This window comes from Nerophis ophidion, linkage group LG19, assembly GCF_033978795.1.
Source record: "Nerophis ophidion isolate RoL-2023_Sa linkage group LG19, RoL_Noph_v1.0, whole genome shotgun sequence".
NCBI lineage: Eukaryota > Metazoa > Chordata > Actinopteri > Syngnathiformes > Syngnathidae > Nerophis > Nerophis ophidion.
In genome coordinates, this window is record NC_084629.1 from 36,203,955 (window position 1) to 36,225,399 (window position 21,445).

A 21,445-nucleotide genomic window follows, 5' to 3' on the forward strand; every position below is an offset into this window, starting at 1 on the left:
TGATGTAAGTGTCTATATTAGCGATATTAGCCTAATATCAAAATCCATACATCCATCTATCTTCTTCCGCTTAGCCGAGGAAGGATTGCGGGGGCAGCAGCCTAAGCAGGGAAGCCCAGACTTCCCTCTCCCGAGCCACTTTGTCCAGCTCCTCCCGGGGGTTACGGAGACGTTCCCAGGCAAGCCGGGGGACATAGTCTTCCCAACGTGTCCTGGGTCTTCCTCGTGAGTCGGACGTGCCCTAAACACCTCTATAGGGAGGTGCTCGGGTGGCATCCTGACCAGATGCCCAAACCACCTCATCTGGATCCTCTCCATGTGGCGGAGCAGCGGCTTTACTTTGAGTTCCTCCCAGATGACAGAGCTTCTCACCCTATCTCTAAGGGAGAGCCCCACCACCCGGCGGAGGAAACCCATTCCAGCCGCGTGATCTTGTCCTTTCGGTTATAACCCAAAGCTCAAGACCATAGGTGAAGATGGGAATGTAGATCGACCGGTAAATTGAGAGCTTTGCCTTCCGGCTCAGCTACTTCTTCACCACAACGGATCGATACAGCATCCGCATTACTGAAGACGCCGCACCGACCTGCCTGTTGATCTCACGATCCACTCTTCCTTCACTCGTGAAAAAGACTCAGAGGTACTTGAATACCTCCACGTGGGGCAAGATCTGTTCCCCAACCCGGAGATGGCACTCCACCCTTTTCCGGGCGAGAAACATGGACTCCGACTTGGAGGTGCCGATTCTCATCCTAGTCGCTTCACACTCGGTTGCGAAGCGATCCAGTGAGAGCTGAAGATCCTGGTCAGAAGAAGCCATCAGGATCACATCGTCTGCAAAAAGCAGAGACCTAATCCTGCACCCACCAAACCGGATCCCCTCAACGCCCTGACTGGGCCAAGAAATTCTGTCCATAAAAGTTATGAACAGAGTCGGTGACAAAGGGCAGCCTTGGCTGAGGCCAACCCTCACTGGCAATGTGTCCGACTTACTGCCAGAAAAGCGGACCAGGCTCTGACACTGATCATACAGGAACCGAACCGTCACAATCAGAGAGTCCGATACTCCATACTCTGAGCACTCCCCACAGGACGTCCCAAGGGAACAGTCAAATGCCTTCTCCAAGTCCACAAAGCACATGTAGACTGGTTGGGCAAACCCCCATGCACCCTCAAGGACCCTGCCGGGAGTATAGTCCACAGTTCCACGACCAGGACGAAAACCACACTGTTCCTCCTGAATCCGAGGTTCGACTATCTCGCATAGCGTCATCTCCAGTATACCTGAATAGACCTAACCAGGAAGGCTGAGGAGTGTGATCCCACGATAGTTGCAACGCTCCTTTTGGTTCCCCTTCTTAAAGAGAGGAACCACCACCCCGGGTCTACCAGCTCAGTGGCCTTGTGGTTAGAGTGTCCGCCCTGAGACTGGGTGGTCGATTGTTCAAACCCCGGCTGAGTCATACCAAAGACTACAAAAAATGGGACCCACTGCCTCCCTGCTTGGCACTCACCATCAAGGAGTTGGAACTAGGGGTTAAATCACCAAATGATTCCCGAGCACAGCACAGGCTGCTGCTCACTGCTCCCCTCACCTACCAGGGGGTGAACATGGGGATGGGTCAAATGCGGAAGTCAAATTTAACCACACCCAGTGTGTGTGTGACTAGAACTTTAACTTTAACCCCGAGGTACCGCCCCTGGATGTCCACACCATGTTGCAGAGTTTTGTCAACCAAGACAGCCCTACAGCATCCAGATCCTTAAGGAACCTCGGTTGAAACTCCTAAGGGCTTGCAGTGAGGCGGAGTGTGCCAGGACGTCAGGAAGTCAGCGACAGGTGGATAGATGGCCCACCTGGGCCTTGTCGCTCTGCATAAGCGGCAAACCACAACCCATCAGGAGCAAGGGGTGACGTGTCTTGCTCAAGGACACAACGGGCGTGACTAAGTTGGTAGAAGGTGGGGATCGAACCAGGAACCCTCAGGTAGCTGGCACGGTCACCCTCCTAACTGTGCCACGCCGTCCCGTCTGTAGCAACTGACTGTAGAGAAAGTCTTTCCACTATGCGCTTCAGCATCCGCGGACCCCTCTCTTTCAGTTCACGTGGCCTACCACACGGTGGCTGAGTTGCTGTTGTTCCCAAACTCTTCCATTTTCTTATAATAAGTTGTGGCGCGGACTTCAGAATGCAAAAGCGATAACCATGTGCTTGAGAAAAGACGACCCGTCCAGCTCAACGCCAACATTTGAGTTATGACATAAAGCTATTTTTTCCGGACACTTACACACGAACATCTCCTTTTATGGTCAGGTTGCGCTCTCCTGACTTAGCACACACACCCAGAGACCGAAAGGAGGAATGTATAAAAACGGATGGTTTGGCTTCTCCAGTTAGGAGTCCTTCATTTTTTGACCTAGGCTCCTCCGGGTACTGCAGACATGCTTAATGACACTCGCTTGTAATATAGCAACTTTTTGTCCAGCAAAGCGAACATCTCCTTTTATGGTCAGGTTGCGCTCTCCTGACTTAGCACACACACCCAGAGACCGAAAGGAGGAATATATAAAAACTGATGGTTTGGCTTCTCCAGTTAGGAGTCCTTAATTTTTTTACCTAGGCTCCTCCGGGTACTGCAGACATGCTTAATGACACTCACTTGTAATATAGCAACTTTTTGTCCAGCAGAGCGGACATCTCCTTTTATGGTCAGGTTGCGCTCTCCTGACTTAGCACACACACCCAGAGACCGTCCATCCATCCATTTTCTACCGCTTATTCCCTTTCGGGGTCGCGGGGGGCGCCGGCGCCTATCTCAGCTACAATCGGGCGGAAGGAGGAATATATAAAAACTGATGGTTTGGCTTCTCCAGTTAGGAGTCTTTAATTTTTTCACCTAGCCTCCTCTGGGTACTGCAGACATGCTTAATGACACTCGCTTGTAATATAGCAACTTTTTGTCCAGCAAAGCGAACATCTCCTTTTATGGTCAGGTTGCGCTCTCCTGACTTAGCACACACACCCACAGAGAGAAAGGAGGTATACATATATAAAAACTGATGGTTTGGCTTCTCCAGTTAGGAGTCCTTCATTTTTTGAACTAGGCTCCTCTGGGTACTGCAGACATGCTTAATGACACTCGCTTGTAATATAGCAACTTTTTGTCCAGCAAAGCGAACATCTCCTTTTATGGTCTGGTTGCGCTCTCCTGACTTAGCACACACACCCACGGACCGAAAGGAGGAATATATAAAAACTGATGGTTTGGCTTCTCCAGTTAGGAGTCCTTCATTTTTTGACCTAGGCTCCTCCGGGTACTGCAGACATGCTTAATGACACTCACTTGTAATATAGCAACTTTTTGTCCAGTAAAGCGAACATCTCTTTTTATGGTCAGGTTGCGCTCTCCTGACTTAGCACACAACCCAGAGACCGAAAGGAGGAATAGATAAAAACTGATGGTTTGGCTTCTCCAGTTAGGAGTCCTTCATTTTTTGACCTAGGCTCCTCCGGGTACTGCAGACATGCTTAATGACACTCGCTTGTAATATAGCAACTTTTTGTCCAGCAAAGCGATAGCTCCTTTTATGGTCAGGATGCGCTCTCATTAGTACCGAAACACTATACTAGTACCGGTATACCGTAAAAAAAGACAGCTTTAGCCTAATATTATTAATATAAGTATTCATAATACTTTTGTTTATATTTATCATGGTATTTGACGACAAATAACACATCCAAATCTCGAGTAACAATCGTGTTTATTACCCGGACTATATTCGGCCGGTACAGATCTGTAAAAAGGTTGCGTGGCGAGTCGTGGCTGTCACGTAAAAATCACTCGCTAAATCCTTTCGGCGGCGAAGCAAAGAGCGAAAAGGGAAATTATTTCCGCCCTATTTTCCTCCGCCCACACCTTGTATCCTGCAGGAGAGCCAGGAAGAGGGAAGGTGCAATCACTTCTAACTCCTCACACCCGGAAGGCATCCCTTTTTAGTCTCCTTCTGCAGGGAGGAAAAAAAAAAAAAAGAGTAGAAAAACACCGCTCGTGTCCTGCCTGGCAACATCCGACAACTTGTGAATCTACTTCACAGGTGCACATCGCAGCCAAACAATCGTCCGTCTGTATCCGAGCCAAAGTTGTCACATTGTGTAAATGGTAAACAAAAACAAAAGACAAATATTTGCAAATCCTTTTCAACCTATATTTAATTGAATAGAACGCAAAGACAATAAATTTAACGTTCAAACTGGAAAATGTTATTTTTTTTGCAAATATTAACTCATTTGGAACTGGATGCCTGCAAGACGTTTTGAAAAAGCTGGCACAAGTGGCTAAAAAGACTGAAAAAGTTGAGGGATGCTCATCAAACACTTACTTGGAACATCCCACAGGTGGGAACAGGTGGGTGCCATGATTGGGTATAAAAGCATTCAGTCATTCACAAACAAGGACGGGGCGAGGGTCCCCACTTTGTCAACAAATGCATGAATAAATAGTTTAAGAACAACATTTCTCAACCAGCTATTGCAAGGAATTTAGGGGAATTCACCATGTACTGTCTGTATTATCATCAAAATGTTCAGAGAATCTGGAGAAATCACTGCACGTAAGCAGCAATGCCCGTGACCTTCGATCCCTCAGGCGGTACTGCACCAAAAAAGCCACATAACTGTGTAAAGGATATCACCACATGGGTTCAGGAACACTTCAGAAAACCACTTTCAGTAATTACAGTTTGTTGCTCCAAGTGCAAGTTAAAACCATTAAAACCAAAGCCATTAATCAACAACACCCAGAAATGGGCCCGAGCTCATCTAAGATGGACTGGTCCACATCTAAAATTGTTTTTGGAAACTGTGGATGTCGTGTCCTCCGGACCTAAGAGGAAAAGAACCATCCGAATTGTTGAAAAGCCAGCATGTGTGAAGGTATGGGCGTGTCTTAGTGCCCAAGGCAAGGGTAATTTACACATCTGTGAAGGCACCATTAATGCTGAAAGGTACATAAAGGTTTTGGAGCAATATATAGAGCGGTCACCATCTTGAACTCAAACTTGTAATAAATAATCAACCCCTATACAATATTGAGGAGGTGGCGTGGCCTGCAGGCCTGCCGCGGAACAGGGTGTGCCAGGATCGGCATCAAAGACAGCGACAGATTAGTAGATGGCCCAGGTGGGCTTTGTTATCTAATCACCTGTCACATTTATTAGCAGCAGCCGGTATGAGACATGGTGTGGGAGTTGGAGTGGGAGCCAGAGAGGAATAGAGAGAGACACAAACAGAGAGAAAGACATTTTGCTGGAAAGCAAGTGGCTCTCCACATTTATGAAAATAAATCAGTGTTGTACCCTGAAATCCGGGCTCTCTGGGCAGTGTGTGGTGGTCCGAAGAACCCACTAGAGGGCAACCTCTACAAATATCCTACCCTAATACCCTACTGTGCAATATTACCCTTTGAGTGCATGTTGTCTATTGTACAGGATTGCTTATTGTTTTTATTGGATAGTAGTCTGTTTATTTCAATTCTTACTTTTTATCTTTATTACTACTTGTGTGATTTATTTTAATTCCATTTTTTTCCCCAATACCGCATCTTAAGTTGGAGTCCTTAATCTTATTACATGCAAATATAATGACGATTAAGTCCATTCTATCCTCTTCATATGTTGCCATCAAAGCAACGTCTTTTTAATGGGCGCCCCTGCTTATTTCAGCAAGACAATGCCAAGCCATAAAATATCTTGTCTTTGCAGTCTATTCAATTGAATACAAGTTAAACATGATTTGCAAATCATTGTATTCTGTTTTTATTTACTGTCAGGTTCAACCATTGATAACATCTATCAAACAAGACAAGAAGCAAGGAAGTGAACAGAGACAGAATTCAATTTAGCTCAATTGAGGAGAAAAGCATAGACCAGGGGTCGGGAACATTTTTGGCTGAGAGAGCCAAAAAGCCTAATATTTTAAAAGGTATTTCCGTAAGAGCCATATAATATTTTTTTTTACACTGAACACAACTTATCACGTACATTTTTAAGTAAAACCAACATTTATAGAGTATAATAAGTCTGTTATTCTCTGTAAAAACATTGTTATTCTGAAGCTAACTGTGGAGGGGGTGTGGCCTGCGGGCCTGCAGCGAAACGGGGTGTGCCAGGACTGGCCTCAAAATCAGCGACAGGTGCGTAGATGGCCCACCTGGGCCTTGTTATCTAATCACCTGTTGCTATGTTATAAGCAGCAGCCAGGAGGAGAGACGGGGTTGGGGCTGGAGCCAGAGTGCGAGCGAGAACAAAAGAGAAAAAGACAATTGCTGGAAAGCAACTGAGAGACTTATTGAAAAATAAAACAATATTGTAACCCTGAAACAGCCTCTCATGTCGGTGCTTGGTGGTCTGAAGAAACCCACACTAATCAATAATGAATAAATAACTTTTTACCATTAACGCAACCTCTTGAACAGGTGCGGTAGAAAACAGATGGATGGATTAAAATGCACGAGAATGTTTTATATTTTGAACGTTACTTTTAACACTGTGATTACAAGCGGAATTATTCATTACTTATCGTGTTAAGCAATGTCAGCTCGGATTTACCTGAGAGCCAGGTGCAGTCATCAAAAGAGCCACATCTGGCTCTAGAGCCATAGGTTCCCTACCCCTGGCGTAGACGCTGTACCCTTAAACAGTGTCGGCCCACGCTCTGACAAAGGATTGTATGCCTCCTCTTTTATTTCGACTTTCCCATGGCAACAGCTGTTTCCAAGGGAGGGTGGGTCGTAAACAGCCGTCACCTTTGGTTACAAAACCGTTCAAAGAAAAGGTCGTAAAACAGTTAAAAGAAAAGGTGCCTGGAGGGAGGTCAGGCCCTGCCTCTTCTCCGCTTTGTAGATCTCGGGTAAAGACAACATCTTCCTGTGGTTTACGATACATCAAAGAAACCGACACCCTCATGTCGCTTCCCATCCTACACAGTGGAGTTTTACAAGCATTTTGATTGGTTAGATCAAAGACGGCTTTTGTCCTCTCTGAATTCAATGAAACACAAAGTTTTTGATAATTTAGATACAATTATTCTGACATTTACCATTTACACAACATGCCAACTTCCCTGGTTTTGGGTTTTGTACGTGGGTCATGTTGTTCTATTTTGCGCCCACAAACACCTGCTGCAGTCCAGCTCGGCCTCGTGTGTTTATTTTTTCAAGCCTATTTTCCCGGACTATAAGCCGCTACGCTTTGAACCCTGCAGCTTAAAAAAAGGTTCGGCTAATTTATGGATTTTTCTGTTTCGCATTGAACAAAATAGTCCAGGTACAGACGCTGAAAAGGTGTGTTATTGTCTTTACTGTGGCGCCATCTATTGGGCGAGTTTACTCACTGCCGCTAGTTGAAAATGCACTTTGAACCGGAAATGTAGCCCGTTTCATCTACGAGTCGTCCATAGCGTTCCACTCGTGTGGATTCTTCATTTGTCACTCCAATCTATTCTTGTAAGTTTTACAAACCCTGTTTCCATATGAGTAGGGAAATTGTGTTAGATGTAAATATAAACGGAATACAACGATTTGCAAATCCTTTTCAACCCATATTCAGTTGAATATGCTACAAAGACAACATATTTGGTGTTCAAACTGATAAACATTTTTTTGTGCAAATAATCATTAACTTTAGAATTTGATGCCAGCAACACGTGACAAAGAAGTTGGGAAAGGTGGCAATAGATACTGATAAAGTTGAGGAATGCTCATCAAACACTTATTTGGAACATCCCACAGGTGTGCAGGCTAATTGGGAACAGGTGGGTGCCATGATTGGGTCTAAAAACAGCTTCCCAAAAAATGCTCAGTCTTTCACAAGAAAGGATGGGGCGAGGTACACCCCTTTGTCCACAACTGCGTGAGCAAATAGTCAAACAGTTTAAGAACAACGTTTCTCAAAGTGCAATTGCAAGAAATTTAGGGATTTCAACATCTACGCTCCATAATATCATCAGAAGGTTCAGAGAATCTGGAGAAAACACTCCACGTAAGCAGCATGGCCGGAAACCAACATTGAATGACCGTGACCTTCAATCCTTGTATCAAAAACCGACATCAATCTCTAAAGGATATCACCACATGGGCTCAGGAACACTTCAGAAAACCACTGTCACTAAGAACAGTTCGCCGCTACATCTGTAAGTGCAAGTTAAAGCTCTACCATGCAAAGCGAAAGCGATTTATCAACAACATCCGGAAACGCCGCCGTCTTCTCTGGGCCCCAAATCATCTAAGATGGACTGATGCAAAGTGGAAAAATGTTCTGTGGTCAGACAAGTCCACATTTCAAATTGTTTTTGGAAATATTCGACATCGGACCAAAGAGGAAGCGAACCATCCAGACTGTATCGACGCAAAGTTGAAAAGCCAGCATGTGTGATGGTATGGGGGTGCATTGGTGCCCAAGGCATGGGTAACTCACACATCTGTGAAGGCACCATTAATGCTGAAAGGTACATACAGGTTTTGGAACAACAAAAGCTTTGGTCTTTTTCATGGGCGCCCCTGCTTTTTTCAGCAAGACAAAGCCAAGCTACATTCAGCACGTGTTACAAACAGCGTGGCTTCGTAAAAAAAGAGTGCGGGTACTTTCCTGGCACGCCTGCAGTCCAGACCTGTCTCCCATGGAAAATGTGTGGCGCATTATGAAGCGTAAAATACGACAGTGAAGACCCCGGACTTTTGAACGACTGAAGCTAAAAATGGGAAAGAATTCCACTTTCAAAGCTTCAACAACTAGTTTCCTCAGTTCCCAAACGTTTATTGAGTGTTGTTAAAAGAAAAGGTGATGTAACACAGTGGTGAACATGCCCTTTCCCAACTACTTTGGCATGTGTTGCAGCCATGAAATTCTAAGTTAATTATTAGTTTATGAGTTTGAACATCAAAAATGTTGTCTTTTTAGTGCATTCAACTGAATATGGGTTGAAAAGGATTTGCAAATCATTGTATTCTGTTTATATTTACATCTAACACAAATTCCCAACTCATATGGAAATGGGGTTTGTAGTTAAGACAAATAAAAAAATATATTCTCCTCACCCATATAAAGTTCCACCTTAACCCTTGTGTAACGTTCATATTGTTAGTCAGCCAGCTTTTGTGGGTCTGATGGACCCGCTGTGGGTCCGCCGGACCCACAAACGCTGGCTGAGGAACAACAATTTGAACATTGCGCGGAAAAATTGTCTGCCAGTTTCTGCATCCCCTAGGGATTCTTCTTTTGTGTTTCTGCACCTGCAGTTCCCACACAAGGTCGCAACATTGCTGGTCAACACTGTCTGCTCTCTTTTTCTCGCACAATTGACCCTCTGATGTTCTGTGTACCTACACTCTGTCGAGGCCTGATTTGTGTGTGTGTGTGTGTGTGTGTGTGGGGGGGGGGGGGGGGGGTGGGTGGGGGGGTACACAGAACATGAATTTCCACACTTCTATTACCCAGTGGACCCGGACATCTTATATGCAATAGAAATGTACGGTGTGTAGTCATTAAATATGTATTCTGATATATGTTCTCCACAGAAAATGAGCCAATGTCAGTGAGTCTCGGTTTGAAAAATGAATAAATTGTATCATTTTTCTTTTAATAAAATAATGAAAACGGGTCCCATAGACCTGAACATTAACACCAGGGTGCTCACGGACTTAATTGGTTCTCGAACATGGTCCGCAATTCGAAAAGTTGGTATAGTTATGCAAAGTTCCCAATAAGAAAGAATGTAAGCCTGACTAATTGGTTCTAGCCTTGACAAAAGTCCATAATTTAGTAAAAAAACACACACTTTAAAGACTATAAAGTGTATACATCGATTTTCCAGACTACAAGGCACTGTTTTTTTTCCTACGCTTCGAACCCTGCTGCTTATAAAACGGCGCAGCTAATGGATTTTTCTCCGCTTACGGACATAAAGTAATAATTTTACCCTTCTTGGGACGTCAACAAGGAAAAGTAGTTTCCATATGAGGAGGTGTGAAGAAGTGAGGACATAAGTCATGGTCCCAATAACATTGCATCTAATAGAGAGTGTCTCATTTGCACCTCTATCAAAATGAGGGTGGTCCCAAAAAGGAGGGATTTTTTTAAATTGACTGTGTGTCGCTTTTAAAACTGCTCCCCCTTTTGGTCAACATATGAAATAACAAGTGTGTGTAAGAAATTGAGATGTTCCCCCTTTAGCCAAAATTAATAATAAAAAAAAAAATGTATACAGAGACATACTGTTATAACTTGAAGTAAATAATGAAGATTAAAAAACAAAAAATTAAAAAATGAACTTAAAGCAGTCTTTTTCTCACAATGTGTTGACTTTTATCTTGTAAAACTGGGAACAATTTCAAATATTTGTTCTGTAATATTGCAATAATTTTTGTATAATTACTTTTTAATGCAAAATGGTGACATTTGTCGTATAAAATTCTGACTTGAATCACAATATTGCCAATTTTTTTTGTTGTTCTTGTAAAATAGTGACATTTTTTGAGTAAAATGAGGACTTTTGTCACAATTTTGCCGAGTAAAAAGTCAGATTTTTAGAATATTGCCAGCATTTAAAGCTCTCTTATAAAATGTGACTTTTGTCAAGTAAAATAATGACACGTTTTAAAAAAAATGTCAACATTTTAAGCTTTTTATTGTAAAATTGCGACTTTTATTGAGTAAAATTCCAACTTTTATCACAATATTGCACAAATGTTCAGTTTTTCTTGTGAAATGTTGACTTGCATTGAGTGAGATTACGACTTTGATTATAATACTGCCAACATTTTTGTTTTTTTTGGGGAAATTCCAACTCATTTTCCCAAGTGTTCTTATATTTGCATAGTATTTATATATTATTAATGTTTTAAATACAAATCTTTATATATCTAGAAAGGGTGTTCCAAAAGGTAGAAAGGTAACAAATACAAGAATGTGTGTGTGTGCCTTCTCTTATTTCTTTATTTCTACCCTTCTTGAGAAAGGGTTAGGGTTAGGGTTTAGCCCTAACCCTAACCCCAACCCTAACCCAACAAGGAAAAGAAGCTTCCATATGAGGAGGTGTGAACAAGTGAGGACATAAATCAAATTGACTGTGTGTCGCGTTTAAAAGTGTTAAAAGTGCCACTCATCTGGTCAGCATATGAAATAACAAGTGTGTGTAAACATTTTAAGTTTAAAGTTATTACTTTTTTATGTAAAATTATTACTTTTTAATGCAAAATGATGACATATTTCATATACAATTCTGACTTGTATCACAATTTTGCCAATTTATTTTTGTTCTTGTAAAATAGTGACATTTTTTGAGTAAAATCATAACTTTTGTCAACATTTTGCCAAGTAAAATTCCGATTATTATTATACTACTGCCAAAATTTGTAAGTCTTCTTATAAAATTGTGACTTTTGTCAAGTAAAAATATGACTCTTTTGATAAAATATTCAACATTTTAAACTTTTTCTTGTAAAATGGCGACGGTTATTGAGTAAAATTCCAACTTTTAGCATAAGATTGCACAAATGTTCACTTTTTCTTGTCAAATTTTGACTTGCGTTGAGTAAAATCACGACTTTTATTATAATACTGCCGACATTATAGGTTTTTCTTGTGAAATTGTGACTTTTTTTGTGAAATTCCAACTCATTTTTCCTAAGTGTTCTTATATTTGCATTATATGTATATATTATTAATGTTTTAAATACAACTCTTTATACATCTAGAAAGGGTGGTCCTAAAGGTAGAAAGGAAACAAATACAAGAATGTGTGTGTGTGTGCGTTCTCTTATTTCTACCCTTCTTGAAAAGGGGTTAGGGTTAGGGTTTAGCCCTAACCCTAACCCCAACCCTAAACCAACAAGGAAAAGTACCTTCCATATGAGGAGGTGTGAACAAGTGAGGACATAAATCAAATTGACTGTGCGTCGCTTTTAAAAGTGTTAAAAGTGCCACCCCTCATCTGGTCAGCATATGAAATAACAAGTGTGTGTAAACATTTTAGGTTTAAAGTTATTACTTTTTTATGTAAAATGATTACTTTTTAATACAAAATGGTGACATTTGTCATATAAAATTCTGACTTGTATCACAATTTTGCCAATTTATTTTTGTTCTTGTAAAATAGTGACATTTTTGGAGTAAAATCATAACTTTTGTCAACATTTTGCCAAGTAAAATTCAGATTATTATCATAATACTGCCAAAATTTGTAAGTCTTCTTATAAAATTGTGACTTTTGTCAAGTAAAAATAGGACTCTTTTGATAAAATATTCAACATTTTAAACTTTTTTTTGTAAAATTGCGACACTAATTGAGTAAAATTCTAAGTTTTATCATAATATTGCACAAATTTTCACTTTTTCTTGTCAAATTTTGACTTGTGTTGAGTAAAATTACGACTTTGATTATAATACTGCCAACATTCTAGGTTTTTTTTGTGAAATTCCAACTCATTTTTCCCAAGTGTTCTTATATTTGCATAGTATGTATATATTATTAATGTTTTAAATACAAATCTTTATATATCTAGAAAGGGTGGCCTTAAAGGTGGAAAGGTAACGAATACAAGAATATGTGTGTGCGTTCTATTATTTCTACCCTTCTTGAGAAAGGGTTAGGGTTAGGGTTTATCCCTAACCCTAACCCCAACCCTAACCCAACAAGGAAAAGTACCTTCCATATGAGGAGGTGTGAACAAGTGAGGACATGAATCAAATTGACTGTGTGTCGCTTTTAAAAGTGTTAAAAGTGCCACCCCTCCTCTGGTCAGCATATGAAATAACAAGTGTGTGTAAACATTTATGTTTAAAGTTATTACGTTTTTATGTAAAATTATTACTTTTTAATGTAAAATGATGACATATTTCATATACAATTCTGACTTGTATCACAATTTTGCCAATTTATTTTTGTTCTTGTAAAATAGTGACATTTTTTGAGTAAAATCATAACTTTTGTCAACATTTTGCCAAGTAAAATTCAAATTATTATTATACTGCTGCCAAAATTTGTAAGTCTTCTTATAAAATTGTGACTTTTGTCGACTAAAAATATGATTCTTTTGATAAAATATTCAGCATTTTAAACTTTTTCTTGTAAAATTGCGACTGTGATTGAGTAAAATTCCAACTTTTATCATAATATTTCACAAATTTTCCCTTTCTCTTGTCGAATGTTGACTTGCGTTAAGTAAAATTACGACTTTTATTATAATACTGCCAACATTCTAGGTTTTTCTCGTGAAATTGTGACTTTTTTGTGAAATTCCAACTCATTTTTCCCAAGTGTTCTTATATTTGCATAGTATGTATATATTATTAATGTTTTAAATACAAATCTTTATATATCTAGAAAGGGTGGTCCTAAAGGTAGAAAGGAAACAAATACAATAATGTGTGTGTGTGTGTGTGTGTGTGTGTGCGTTCTCTTATTTCTACCCTTCTTGAAAAAGGGTTAGGGTTAGGGTTTAGCCCTAACCCTAACCCCAACCCTAACCCAACAAGGAAAAGTAGCTTCCATATGAGGAGGTGTGAACAAGTGAGGACATAAATCAAATTGACTGTGTGTCGCTTTTAAAAGTGTTAAAAGTGCCACCCCTCCTCTGGTCAGCATATGAAATAACACGTGTGTGTAAACATTTTAAGTTTAAAGTTATTAAGTTTTTATGTAAAATTATTACTTTTTATTGCAAAATGATGACATATTTCATATAAAATTCTGACTTGTATCACAATTTTGCCAATTTATTTTTGTTCTTGTAAAATAGTGACATTTTCGGAGTAAAATCATAACTTTTGTCAACATTTTGCCAAGTAAAATTCAGTTTATTATTAAAATACAACCAAAATTTGTAAGTCTTCTTATAAAATTGTGACTTTTGTCGAGTAAAAATAGGACTCTTTTGATAAAATATTCAACATTTTAAACTTTTTCTTGTAAAATTGCGACTGTTATTGAGTAAAATTCCACCTTTTATCATAATATTGCACAAATGTTCCCTTTTTCTTGTCAAATTTTGACTTGCGTTGAGTAAAATTACGACTTTGATTATAATACTCTCAACATTCTAGGTTTTTTTTGTGAAATTCCAACTCATTTTTCCCAAGTGTTCTTATATTTGCATAGTATGTATATATTATTAATGTTTTAAATACAAATCTTTATATATCTAGAAAGGGTGGTCCTAAAGGTAGAAAGGTAACAAATACAAGAATGTGTGTGTGTGCCTTCTCTTATTTCTTTATTTCTACCCTTCTTGAAAAAGGGTTAGGGTTAGGGCTAAACCCTAACCCTAACCCAACAAGGAAAAGTAGCTTCCATATGAGGAGGTGTGAACAAGTGAAGACATAAATCAAATTGACTGTGTGTCGCTTTTAAAAGTGTTAAAAGTGCCACCCCTCCTCTGGTCAGCATATGAAATAACAAGTGTGTGTAAACATTTTAAGTTTAAAGTTATTACTTTTTTATGTAAAATTATTACTTTTTATTGCAAAATGATGACATATTTCATATAAAATTCTGACTTGTAACACAATATTGCCAATTTATTTTTGTTCTTGTAAAATAGTGACATTTTTTGAGTAAAATCATAACTTTTGTCAACATTTTGCCAAGTAAAATTCAGATTATTATTATACTGCTGCCAAAATTTGTAAGTCTTCTTATAAAATTGTGACTTTTGTCGACTAAAAATATGATTCTTTTGATAAAATATTCAGCATTTTAAACTTTTTCTTGTAAAATTGCGACTGTTATTGAGTAAAATTCCAACTTTTATCATAATATTGCACAAATTTTCCCTTTTTCTTGTCGAATTTTGACTTGCGTTGAGTAAAATTACCACTTTGATTATAATACTGCCAACATTAAAGGTTTTTCTTGTGAAATTGTGACTTTTTTTGTGAAATTCCAACTCTTTTTTAACAACAAGCTTTTTTATATTTGCATAGTACGTCCGTCCATTCATTCATCCATCCATCCATCCATTTTCCTACCGCTTGTTCCTTTTGGGGTTGTATATATTGTTGATGTTGTCAATACAAATCTTTATATATCTAGAAAAGGTGGTCCTAAAGAGGTAGGTATTTTTATGAGGTCCCAAGAACGTCAGAAATACACAATTGTGTGTGAGTGTGTGTGTGTGAGTGTGTGTGTGTGTGTGTGTGTGCGCGCGTGTGTGACGTCTTGACTTTACCTCCACGTAGAGAATGGGGAAGATACCAATCTTGTCTCCCAGCATGCCTTCTGCCCAGTTTTCATCCACTCGTCTGATTACTGTCAGAACTTCATCCTGGAAAACGCACACACACAAAACATAAACGCACAACTTCTAACATGATATTGTCATTATTTAAAATACCTTAAAGGAGAACTGCACTTTTAGGGGAAATTTTCCCCCCCAAAATCCCAAGAAAATAACACAAACGTAAATGTTTTCATGCATTCTAAATCGTAAATACTCTTTAGCAAAAGTCAGCTAACAATAGATTAAAGGTAATTGATGTAGAGATTTTAAATGACAAAAACATGAGAGGTGGGAAATACTCTGGAAGCAAAAGGAGGCTACAAAGGTAATAAATGCAATGCTGGGACAAAGAACAAACTTTACTGCGCAAGACGTGCGGCAGCAGAAGAGTCCACAGGCAGTGCGTCCGTACGGGCTCGACTTAAACAGTGCTAATTACCAACAGAAAACAGGTGAGGGGACAAGTGCTCAAAAGGCGGCCGTAAAAAAGCTGCAGCCGGGAAGGAGAAAACAGGAAGTGAAAAACCACAAAATAAGAGCGCAAGACAGAAACTAAAACTACACTCAGAAAAATGCCAAGAAACTCAGGACAAGGATTGATGGGATACAACAGATAATGATGTCATTGCACCCATGAAAACAAAGGTCACCGCAGCTGTCTATTATGCTGAAGACGAACACCAGCATGTGCTGAATGCGAGACAAACGTGATTAGATTTCAGAGGTGGTGCCTGTTAATCCAATCATCTGTTGTCTTTAACAATGAGCGGCCGAGTGCAGGAGGAGGAGTATTGGGAGAGACTGAAAAGTCGAGAACGAACGTTTGTCTGATGAGCTCGTGGAAAAAAAAACAATTAAACCTTTGTCAAATCTGCACACCTGGCGTATGTTTCAGTCGGACTGCGAGCACGCGACTTCTACAACTCCATTTACTTATCAACTGAATATGAACACATTATTAGTGATATTGTTATTACGAGCGCTTACGTAGAAAAACTATTTTTAGCGGCGCCGTGATGGATGGATCAGTAAATAAAGTGCGGAAATTTGCATATGTTTCCGCAACTTACTCAGTTACATATTTCTAAGCAAAGTATACCACAAAAACACGAGTTTATGTTACCGCAAGTGGTTAAACAGAATACATTTGCTGTGTATATTTTTTGCAATTAGCGCATTTTTCGGACCATAGGGCGCACCGGATTATAAGGCCCACCGCCGATGAGCGGGGTCGAGTCAAGTCTTTTTTTCAGGTCTCCACTGTGTAGGATGGGAAGCGACATGAAGGTGTCGGTTTCCTAGATGTATTGCAATCTACAGGAAGATTTTATCCTGACCCGAGATCTACAAAGCGTAGAGGAAGCAGGACCTGACCCCCCCTTCCAGGCACCTTTTCTTTGAACTGCTTTGTAACCATAGGCGGCGGCTGTTTACAAACCCCCTTCCTTTAAAAAACAGCTGTTGCCATGTAATCATGGAAAGTCCAAATAAAAGAGGCGTACAATCTTTCCTCAGAGCGTGGTGGGAGACTGTACGAAGAGTACAGCACAGACGTTTCTCCTCAATTGAGCTAAATTGAATTATGTCTCTTTTTAATTCCTTGGTTCTTTGTCTGTTTAATAGATGTCATCAGTGTTTGAACCTGACAACGGGAGTGGAAGAAGTGTCAAAAGATGGCGCTGACTGTTTTTAATGACATTTAGACTTTACTTCAATCAATAACGGAGCAGCATCTCCTCATCCGGAAATAAAAACAAAGCCTGAAATGTGTCCCATGAAAAAACTTCCGACCGGAATTCTCTAATAACTAAAGTTTACTGACAGATATAAGTAAGAACTTAGGGAGGATGAATGTCTCATAACAAGGTAGATGAAAAGAATGGGGTCGACACTAACTACAAAGGCGGACGCGCACACATTTTCAGTACTAATGCAGATCCCAAATACAGATCGTGGATTTAATCTGATTATCATTGGGAGTAGAATGTTCTTGTTTACATGAACAACATGGATTTAATCTTATCATTGGGAGTAGAATAATCTGATTATGACGAGCATTTTCATTCATCACACCTAAAATCGGAATACTTTACTTTGACATGCGCAGACCCTAATGCAGGGGTAGGGAACCTATGGCTCTAGAGCCAGATGTGGCTCTTTTGATGACTGCATCTGGCTCTCGGATAAATTTGAGCTAACACTGCCTAACACAATAAGTAATGACTAATTCCACTTGTAATCAAAGTGTTAAAAATAACGTTCAAAGTAGTAAACATGGTCATGCATTTGAATCCATCCATCCTTTTTTCTACCGCACTTTATTATTATTTTTTTTTTTCAGGGCTTGCCCTCCTGGGGGTTCTTCAGACCACCAAGCACCGACATGAAAGCCTGTTTCAGGGTTACGCTATTTTTTTATTTTTCAATAAGTCTCTCAGTTGCTTTCCAGCAATTGTCTTTTTCTCTTTCGTTCTCGCTCGCACTCTGCCTCCAGCTCCAACCCTGATTGATTGATTGATACTTTTATTAGTAGATTGCACAGTTCAGTACATATTCTGTACAATTGACCACTAAATGGTAACAACTGAATACGTTTTTCAACTTGTTTAAGTCGGGGTCCACGTTAATCAATTAATGTCTTTCCTCCTGGCTGCTGCTTATAACAGAGCGACAGGTGATTAGATAACAAGGCCCAGGTGGGTTGTATACGCACCTGTCGCTGATTTCGAGGCCGGCCCTGGCACGCCCCGCTTTGCTGCAGGCCCTCAGGCCACGCCCCCTCCACAATTCAGAATATCAATGTTATTACAAAGAATAGGAGACCTATTATATATATATATATATATATATATATATATATATATATATATATATATATATATATATATATATATATATATGTATATATATATATATATATATATATATATATATATATAGTAATGTTGGTCTTACTTAAAAATATACGCGTTTAGGTGTGTTCAGTGTTGAAAAAAAATGATATGGCTCTTACGGAAATACATTTTGAAATATTCGGATTCTTGGCTCTCTCAGCCTAAAAGGTTCCCGACCCCTGCCCTAATGTAAACGGGAAGGTGTGTGATTGTTTGTGATATGGCGCCAACTTTTGGACGAGTCCACTCACTGCAGGTGCCAAAGACACAGTCGACTTCCACTATCATCAAACATGGCTTTGTGCATTCCTGCCTGTAAGACGTTATCACGGTATCATTTTTTTTCCTTCTGTTCACTACTTTTGTTTCACCTCTCTTTTTCGAAATTCAGCTGTTCTGTTGCCACGGGATATGTATAAGTTGCCGCACGTTTTCATGTTCTGTTCTGACGCTCTGCTAGCAGTTAAGACTGGTGGTAGCTTTAATTTGGGGTACAAAACAGCTTGTTAAGACGACAACTGGATCCCTTCGAACGTAATTTCGGAAGATGTGTTTTTCATGCGCTACAATCCGAATGACTTTGGTCATAATTCACCCGTCTCGATCGGAATGAAACGCGCATGATCGGGTCAGCATATTTCCGCATTGCGTGTTTAAATGAATCATTTTTATTCCAGTTAGGCTTTGAATCAGATTAACTGTGTCCATGAAGTGAAGTGAATTATATTTATATAGCGCTTTTCTCAAGTGACTCAAAGCGCTTTACATAGTGACACCCAATATCTAAGTTACATGTAAACCAGTGTGGGTGGCACTGGGAGCAGGTGGGTAAAGTGTCTTGCCCAAGGACACAACGGCAGTAACTAGGATAGTACAAGCGGGAATCGAACCTGCAACCCTCAAGTTGCTGGCACAGCCACTCTACCAACCGAGCTATGTGCACATAGCTAGTGTTTTGGCTCCATAGATAGAGTATACAACTTCAATTTCATTGGGAAGATAGCGCCCTCTAGGCATCGGTGTAAAATTTGCCCCTTGAGTGAAGAATAAAAATTATTTTTAAAACTCAAAGATTGTGTAATTTTACTAGATCGTGAAGTGAATGAATTAACTACATATGGTGAATGTTTATAGTCACCTTGGAGAAAGCAAACCACAGAGTTTAATTAAATAGTCTGCAGCAAATGACTGTGCAGAAAGTCTTCGCACTACGCGCTTCAGCATCCGCTGACCCCTCTCTGTCCGTTTACGTGGCCTACCACTTGATGGCTGGGTTGCTGTTGTTCCCAAAATCTCCCATTTCCTTATAATAAAGCCGACGGTTGTGGCGCGGACTTCGGAATGCAAAAAAGTGATAACAATGTCCTTGAGAAAAGACTAGTGAAGTGAAGTGAATTATATTTATGTAGCACTTTTTCTCTAGTGACTCAAAGCGCTTCACATAGTAAAACCCAATACCTAAGTTACATTCAAACCAGTGTGGGTGGCACTGGGAGCAAGTGGGTAAAGTGTCTTGCCCGAGGGCACAACAGAAATAACTGGGATGGCGGAAGCGGGGATCGAACCTGGAAACCTCAAGTTGCTGGCACGGCCACTCTACCAACGAAGCTATACCGCCCCGACTACCTGTCCAACTCAATGCCAACATTAGAGTTATGACTTAAAGCAGTTGTATTCCAGAAACTTACACACGAACATCTCCTTTTATGGTCAGGATGCGCTCTCCTGACTTAGCACACACACCCACGGACAGAAAGGAGGGATATATAAAAACTGATGTTTTGGCTTCTCTAGTTAGGAGTCCTTCATTTTTTGACCTAGGCTCCTCTGGGTACTGCAGACATGCTTAATGACACTCGCTTGTAATATAGCAACTTTTTGTCCAGCAAAGCGAGCATCTTCTTTTATGGTCAGGATGCGCTCTCCTGACTTAGCACACACACCCACAGACAGAAGGGAGGTATATATATAAAACTGATGGTTTGGCTTCTCTAGTTAGGAGTCCTTCATTTTTTTGACCCAGGCTCCTCTGGGTACTGCAGACATGCTTAATGACACTCGCTTGTAATATAGCAACTTTTTGTCCAGCAAAGCGAACATCTCCTTTTATGGTCAGGATGCGCTCTCCTGACTTAGCACACACACCCACAGACAGAAAGGAGGGATATATAAAAAATGATGGTTTGGCTTCTCCAGTTAGGAGTCATTCACTTTTTGACCAAGGCTCCTCCGGGTACTGCAGACATGCTTAATGAGACTCGCTTGCAATATAGCAACTTTTTGTCCAGCAAAGCGAACATCTCCTTTTATGGTCAGGATGCGTTTTCCTGACTTAGCACACACACCAACAGACAGAAAAGAGGTATATATAAAAACTGATTGTTTGACATCCAAATCGCTGCCGTTGTGTCCTTGGGCAGGACACTTCACCCTTGCCCCCGGTGCCGCTCACACTGGTGAATGAATGATGAATGAATGATAGGTGGTGGTCAGAGGGGCCGTAAGTGCAAAATGGCAGCCTCGCTTCCGTCAGTCTATCCCAAGGCAGCTGTGGCTTTGAAAGTAGCTTACCACCACCAGGTGTGAATAAATGATGGGTTGCCACTTGTCGGTGAGCGCTTTGAGTATCTAATAATACAAACCCCGTTTCCATATGAGTTGGGAAATTGTGTTAGATGTAAATCTAAACGGAATACAATGATTTGCAGATCTTTTTCAACCCATATTCAGTTGAATATGCTACAAAGACAACATATTTGATGTTCAAACTGAAAAAAATTTTTTTTTTTTGCAACTAATCATTAACTTTAGAATTTGATGCCGGCAACACGTGACAAAGAAGTTGGGAAAGGTGGCAATAAATACTGATAAAGTTGAGGAATGCTCATAAAACACTTATTTTAGAACATCCCACAGGTGTGCAGGCTAATTGGGAACAGGTGGGTGCCATGATTGGGTATAAAAACAGCTTCCATGAAATGTTAAGTAATTCACAAACAAGGGTGGGGCGAGGGTCACCAATTTGTAAGCAAATTGTCGAACAGTTTTAGAACAACATTTCTCAACGAGCTATTGCTAAGAATTTAGGGATTTTACCATCTACGGTACGTAAAATCATCAAAAGGTTCAGGGAATCTGGAGCAATCACTGCACGTAAGCGATGATATTACGGGCCTTTGTTCCCTTAGGCGGTACGGCATCAAAAACCGACATCGGTGTGTAAAGGATATCACCACATGGGCTCAGGAAAAACTTCATAAAACCACTGTCAGTAACTAC

General features: G+C 40.2%; 1 protein-coding gene across 1 annotated transcript in view; it reads right to left on the minus strand.

Annotated features, from left to right (window-relative positions):
* LOC133538349 (E3 ubiquitin-protein ligase SH3RF3-like) overlaps window positions 1-21,445 on the minus strand; it is a 269,084-nt gene that overhangs the window by 64,493 nt on the left and 183,146 nt on the right. The window contains exon 3 of the mRNA XM_061879912.1: window positions 15,222-15,317. Coding sequence (XP_061735896.1) covers window positions 15,222-15,317 — 96 coding nt within the window. The remainder of the gene's footprint in view (window positions 1-15,221; window positions 15,318-21,445) is intronic.